The sequence below is a fragment of the Octopus bimaculoides genome, chromosome 23, assembly GCF_001194135.2.
Source record: "Octopus bimaculoides isolate UCB-OBI-ISO-001 chromosome 23, ASM119413v2, whole genome shotgun sequence".
In the NCBI taxonomy this organism is placed as follows: domain Eukaryota; kingdom Metazoa; phylum Mollusca; class Cephalopoda; order Octopoda; family Octopodidae; genus Octopus; species Octopus bimaculoides.
This window is the reverse complement of record NC_069003.1, coordinates 33,342,201-33,349,477: the sequence shown is the minus strand read 5'-3', so window position 1 is coordinate 33,349,477 and position 7,277 is coordinate 33,342,201. Positions and strand designations below refer to the sequence as shown.

At 37.8% G+C, this 7,277-nt stretch overlaps 1 protein-coding gene across 1 annotated transcript in view; it reads right to left on the bottom strand.

Annotated features, from left to right (window-relative positions):
* LOC106875180 (atrial natriuretic peptide-converting enzyme) overlaps nt 1-7,277 on the bottom strand; it is a 46,746-nt gene that overhangs the window by 26,932 nt on the left and 12,537 nt on the right. Inside the window, exons 5-12 of the mRNA XM_052975958.1 lie at nt 6,778-6,966; nt 5,908-6,054; nt 5,572-5,718; nt 4,738-4,884; nt 3,928-4,095; nt 2,285-2,758; nt 1,938-2,081; nt 1,293-1,439 (exon numbers count right to left, since the gene is read on the bottom strand). Of these exons, the coding sequence (XP_052831918.1) occupies nt 1,293-1,439; nt 1,938-2,081; nt 2,285-2,758; nt 3,928-4,095; nt 4,738-4,884; nt 5,572-5,718; nt 5,908-6,054; nt 6,778-6,966 (1,563 nt within the window). The remainder of the gene's footprint in view (nt 1-1,292; nt 1,440-1,937; nt 2,082-2,284; nt 2,759-3,927; nt 4,096-4,737; nt 4,885-5,571; nt 5,719-5,907; nt 6,055-6,777; nt 6,967-7,277) is intronic.

Genomic DNA, 7,277 nt, shown 5'->3' with positions numbered 1-7,277 from the left:
TATATATATATATATATATATATATGAAGGGCCTCTTTCAGTTTCTGTCTACCAAATCTACTCATAAGGCTTTGGTTGTCCTGAGGCTATAGTAGAAGACACTTGTGCAAGGTGCCATGCTGTGGGACTGAACCCAGAACCATGTGGTTGGGAAGCAAACTTCTTACCACACAGCTACTCCTTGTTTATATTTTGGAGCAAGCAACCTCCAAAATAGGCTTCCTTTGGAGAAGCCATCTCTCGACTAAAGATGGTGGTGATAGTGGTAGTAGTGGTAGTGTTCATGGCGATGACAGTGATGATGATGATGGAGAGACTGGTTCATGCTCGGAATAGTAGCAATGATGGTCAGGATGGTGATGGTAGTGGTGGTGATGGTGGTGGTGTTGATAATGGCAGTGATAAAGATGATGGTGATGGTCATTGTGAGTGACAGTGATGATGGCGATGCTGGTGATGATGATGACAATGGTGGTGACTGTTGTAGTAGTGACAGATGATGGTGATGGTGGTGGTGATAGTTGTGGTGGTGACTGTGGTGGTGATGATGATGATGATGATAGTGATGACGGTGTTAGGTGGATTTACTGATAGTGTTGACTTGAGTAAATTATGGTGTTGATGGCAACATTAAGTGTGCAGCTTCCTTGGTATGCATCAGACTTTTTGCTGGAAGAATATTTGACGTACATATAAGAACTGTGCAACTCATGTTGCAGCATTGCATTAAAGCTCATTGCCAGAATAATTAGGCTGCAGTAAAAATGGCAAAATGCATTTTGATAAGGGGCAGGAAAGGGATTTAGGAACCTTGGCCTTCCTAAAGGTTTCACTGTTATTGGTGTTGGAGGTACACAAAAGTGCATTTACCAGGGTAGAAATGGTTGCATAATTGTGCAGCCGAGTGGAGCAAATGCACTGAATGGTGAATAAAAACAAGGATGAGGAAGTGAAGTTGGAAGGGGAGGAGGAGGAGCTGGAAGGGAGGTGGAGCTGGAAAGGAGGAAGAGCTGGAAGGGGAGGAGGAGCTAGAAAGAGAGGTGGAGCTGGAAAGAGAGGAGGAGCTGGAAAGGGAGGAGGAGCTAGAAGGGAGGAGGAGCTAGAAGGGAGGTGGAGCTAGAAAGGAGGAGGAGCTAGAAGGGAGGAGGAGCTAGAATGGGAGCTGAAGCTGGAGGGAAGGGAGCTGGAGGAAGGAGAGCTGGAGTGGGAGGGGAGGAACTAGAGGAGGAGGAGGATGACATTGGGAAGGACGAGGAGGAGGAGGAAGAAGAAGAGTGACATAAAGAACTGACCATTGGCAATGCTGGTGTTTTTGGCGTTTATCTTATAACTGCATTGCATCTCATCACTTTTATCGTTGCAGTCGAACCAACCATCGCAGATGTCATCCAATTCTATGCAGGTTCCGTCACCGCAACGGAAGTTGGTTGAAGGACACCCTACAAGAAAGACGTGCTAGGGGTAATAAAAATAGTTAAACAATTGTGTCTGTGTGTCTTTGTATAGATGGAGAAATGGACTGCCACATTATCAACACACATAGATGTTTTGGTGAGCAAGCTAAAACTTCAAAGTCATATTAACGGTATGCATGTCTGTGGAGCACTCAGCCACTTGCACGTTAATTTCATGAGCAGACTGTTTCGTTAATTGGATCAGCAGGAACCCTCATTGTCATAATCGACGGAGTGCCAGTTAAAGGTGAATTGATAAAAGTGATGTGGGATTATATTTGCTTTTCGTTAAATTATATACAATTTATATTATATATACTTGCCCAAGATTATAAATTTGTAAGTGAAATTATTCAGCAATATCCTAATTCAATCCTCGACTGATATTTACTTGATGGTGCCCCAAGAGATACATCCCCATAGGACTACACTACCACACGGTACCAGATTTACTAGGTTCACCATGTTTTCATTTGTACTTACTTGTTTCAGTCGGCCAGGAGGTTTGTTCTGGTGTAAAGCAGTTGGTTTCATCAGAATTGTCATCACAATGCGTCCATCCATCGCAGCGGTTTACTTGGTGTATGCAACCACCACTGGTGCAGTGGAAATAACCCGGAAGGCAAGCTGGAATGGCAACAGAGACAGGTGAGGAGATTGTAATTTTAGTGATGCGATCAACAGATAAACGATGGAGACTCGTTTCAAATCTGATCAATAGTTTCTTTTTCTTACTCAATTAGTTTCTTCTAAGGTCTAATATAGATTACATTCAATTCTTTGTGGTTAATTAAGTCTTTTATATTTTTCAAAATCATTTTTCTTTTTACCTGAAATCCTTGGAAATTTTGCTGCAGTTGGCCTGATTTTGCGCAGGGTTGGTGTTGAAGGAGTTTGCGAGAGAAAGGATTGTGTTGAAGTGTGCAACTTGTCCTGGTTTGCTAAAGGGGTTGTGGTAGGTTTCACAAAGGGAGAAGAAGACGTGTGTAGTATGTCCGTAGTGAAAGGTTGTGTCATTGGTTGTGATTCCTGGAGCACATCTGTGTGGTTTAAAGACGTGCCAGGATTGACTTTGAATGGTTTTCTTGGGGTGGTGAGAGAAGCTTTACCTGATGACGATGATGATGGCGATGTAATAGGTTGGGAAGCAACAGTTGTTTGAATTGTCGGTGGTGGTTTCTTTGTAGTCTCAATGCAGTGTTTCTCATCAGACAGGTCCTGACAATCTGGCCAGCCATCACACAGTTTACTTTGGCTGATACACAAACCATTTGGGCAATGGAAAGAACCACTTGGACAGAGTCCTGTGAAAAAAAGAAAGAGACACAAAGAGAGACATTATGATAAAAATAATAACAATAATAATAATAATAATAATAATAATAATAATATGATGAAATGTAGAAAGGATTTCGTTTTTATTAGAAAGAAGCCACTTAGTGTAAGGGACTATGAAAAAGGAGAAATAGAAGATATGGTTTCAAATTCTGGCTCAAGGACAGTAGGTTTTTTTGGGGGGAGGGGTTAAATCGATTAAATCAACCCCAGTATTCAACTGGTACTTATTTTATTGACCCTAAAAGGATGAAAGGTGAAGATGACTCTGGCCAAATTTGAACCCAGAACATGAAGAGGGATTAAATACTGCTAAGCATTCTTCCATGAGCCTGGCTAGGCTTTAAAAAGGGAGCATAATAAATACATAATAATAATATTATATTATACTATAATGTGGAGGCACAATGGCCCAGTGGTTAGGGCAATAAACTCGCAGTTGTAGGATTGCAGTCAATTCCCAGACTGGGCATAGTGAGTGTTTATTGAGCAAAAACACCTAAAGCTCCACGAGGCTCCAGCAAGGGGTGGTGGTGAAGCCTGCTGTACTCTTTCACCACAACTTTAATGACCGAAGGGGGTCTTAGATCTTAGATAGTATAAGGTAAATAAATTGCTAGATTGTCAATTGTATTTCTCTGTTTAATTTATTATTTGTAATATATATATATACACACACACATGTATATATACATACACACACACACATATATATGTATATATATATATATATATATATATATATATATATATATATATATATATATATATATATATATATATATATATATATATATATATACACACACACACATATATATATGATGAAGGAGATGTTTCTATGTGGCTTGCTTGTTTGTTGTACCTTGTTTATCATTTTGTCCATGTTCTTTTGCCAAGTCATGTACCCAGTTATGTATCTATATGTACATGTGGATGAAGGTATGTACATACATGTACATATATATGCATATACTCATATATTGTTTATATATATATATATATATATATATATATATTAGAAAGTAGTGGTCAGATGGACAAGAACTTAGACTCCGACTCCTTCATCAAGGGCAAGAGTCTCTTGCATTCTATCTGTTAACTTTGTAGGGTTAACAGATAGAGCGACTCTTCATACCTGTTTTGTCTTTGTTCTTCGTTTGTGTGAGAGACTGTGATTCTCCGACAGGTGATACGTTGCATTTTTCTTCATCAGATTTATCTTCACAGTCTGGCCAGTCATCACATCGTTGGTGCTGTGGAATACATCTGCCATTCTTACATTGGAACTGGTTGGAAAAACAAGCTGTTCAACGAGAATAATATCATTTGAGAGTCTTTTACTCTGTGGCAAGGGAAGTTGTGAAAAACAGTATGAAAAATAATGAAGTGGACAAAAGTGGGAAAAATCAACATTATAAGTATCAATTTATGACAGCAAAATGAACAAGCTCAGCCCCAAGACACAAACCACTTATCTCTCATTGCTGGACGACCAACTCATTGATTAGGCTACAGAGGATCAACAATTCAAATTTGACCATTGTTGTTATTCAAATTCCAGTGATGGAGTTTAATTTCTTGTTTAGAAACCAACTTGATAATTAAAAAAATATTTATAATGTATTTGCACATATATGTACGCATGTAGATATGTATGTATGTATGTACACATGTAGGTATGTATGTAAGCATATATGTAAGTATGCATGTATATATGTATGTAAGCATGTATGTACATATGTATGGCATGTCTATATGCATGTATATATATGTGTGTGTGTGCGTGTGTGTGTGTGTGTGTGTATTTAAACGTATATAAAAATACAAAAATATGCATATTTATGTATGTATGTATTATGTACATATGTATGTGTGTATGTATGTATGTATGTGTGTGTGTATGCATGTATGTGTGTATGCATGCATATATGTATATTGCAGATACCTTTCTTTGCTGTGATATTGGTTGTAGACCCAAACAAAGTGCAGTTGAGTTCATCTGATTTGTCCAGGCAGTCTGGAAGACCATCACAGAATTTTTTTCCGATGACACAAATACCATCTAAACAGGGCTTAAATCCATCAGGGCAGCCTGTTGCAATGACACAGAATAAATTAATAAAGACAAAGTCATACAAACATCATTAGCATTAATAAAGAATTTTTAGGTGGAGAAGGAACAGGTGGTAATGATGGCGGTGGTGGTGAAACTTATTTCTTACCGGAGCATAGTTATATATATAATTCATACCACAGACATATATAAGCGTCTCTAGGGTCCCATAACATAAGTAAGGCAGATACAACCATCTCTGCGATTTTACGGCCGTCTGGGAAGAGATTTGATCCTAAATCTATCAAACCATGTCTAAAAGTGAAGGTGAAGGCAAAGTTTTCTTCTCGAGTCATGTCAACTCATAAGGGCCAATTACCTGGTTTCCATGGTGTAAATATCCCACCCCCGCCTGGATGGGACACTGGTCCGTAGCAAGGTTACTCCTTTTTGCCTACCAAGTGGACTAGAGCAACGTGAAATGAAGTGTTTTGCTCAAGAACACAACACGTCGCCCGATCCAGGAATTGAAACCACAATCTTATGATCACAGTCTTGTGACCGTAGCCATACACCTTCACATCAGACTATGTCTGACTATAACTCGACAACAACATGAAAATCTGAGTCCACACACACACACATGCTTCACTGAGTTAGTGTCTACAACCTGTTTATAATTCTTATGCCTTACTGAATGGCAAATGTGAGGGAGATTCTACAGACCTTTCACTGCTGACTGTGATGAGTTAGATGTGAGAATGCTACAGTTGAGTTCATCATGGCCGTTCTCACAGTCTGGGATGACATCGCAGACGTAATCTTTTGGTATGCATTGGTCTGCATCGCAGTAGAATTCATTGGACTTACAGGCTGGAGAAGAAGCAAGAGAAAATGAGAGAGAGAGAGTGAGAATTAAAGAAGATTGAAGAGTAAGTGGGAAAGAGACACACACACTCATATATATATATATATATATAATGAGGGTGTCTATTTACTTTTGAGATATCTGTATTTACACACACACAAAGTCTCAGACACTATGACAATGGCATACACTACCTTTCCTGTGTGGTGGAGGTAGAGTTATATCAATAACTGTGCAGTTTTGTTCATCATGGTCATTGTCACAATCAGGAATGACATCACATACAAACGCCAGTGGAATGCACTGTTTGTTACCACAGTCAAACTCATCCCCTCTGCAAGCTAAAAGAAACAAACATATTTTATATGAAAAAAATAAACGTATATTTTATAAAAAGATAGATAAATACATTTTGTGAAAAGGGGAGACTTATTGAGTTTATCATTAGATGAGTCTAATGGGAAATGAAACACAATAACTGGAGATTGTAAGCTATGGCCTTCTATCATAAAGACGATCTAGTGACCAGAGATATTATGGGAGATTATCATTGGGAAATATTTTGTAGAGATAAGTGGAAAGAGAATAATTTATCCTCAAAATTGGATATACTTTTTACTATCTTCTTTTAATGTGTGCATGTGGATGTGTTATAGTATTAGTGTTGATTGAGAAGGGTGTGTTCTGGATGTTGTCTTCAGAGAGTGTACAGTGAGAGTTGTGCTATTGAATGGAAAGTCCCTTATATTATGTCAGCTGTGGTGATAAGAACTGTTTTCTGTTAATTAATGAGGTCGTCTTATTCTTTAGTGATTGTTGATAGAAGATAGAGAGACTGAGGGATCTCAGCGACGTCAGAACTGATGAAATTGTTGTAAGAGCTGAACTTACCACTCTGAATACTGTTGAGAGATCTTACTCAGGAATAAAAAGGTGAGAAGGAGCTAAATTATAATTAAACATGCGTAATTATATTTAATCAATTATTTTCATTATCTATATAGTGATACACTGGTGCATTGTGATCTCTGTAATATGAAATATATAAAATGCTTTCACGTTACATTGTGTTTTTACAATGGTGGTCGTTGTTGGTACTGTTGTAGTCGTCTTTTTGATGGGCTTTTTCTTCTCTTTTGAAGCTTCACAATTTCTCTCATCATCTCCACGTGGACAGTCATAGACTCCATCACAGATCAGTTTTCGTTGCAGACATTTTCCATCTTCGCAGAGGAAACCATTGTTCTCACATTCTGTGTCAATGGAAACAGAAGTAAAAGAAGAGTTTTAAAGAATTTTATTTTAGTTTTGAAATACATGAAAAAAACAAAAACAAAACTCATTTTCATCTAATATAAGGCCTTATATCTATAAATGACCATATATCTAAATATATGGCCTTATATCTCTATATAGACTTGTATCTAATTGTTTGTGAGAAAAACTCACAGGTTTTTCTTACAAACTAAAATGATACATTAAACTTACAATTTTGCCAGAAAATTAAAGATGAAATTGTGGCCTTCAAACTTTTTCAATAACATTGCTTGTTTTATATATATAA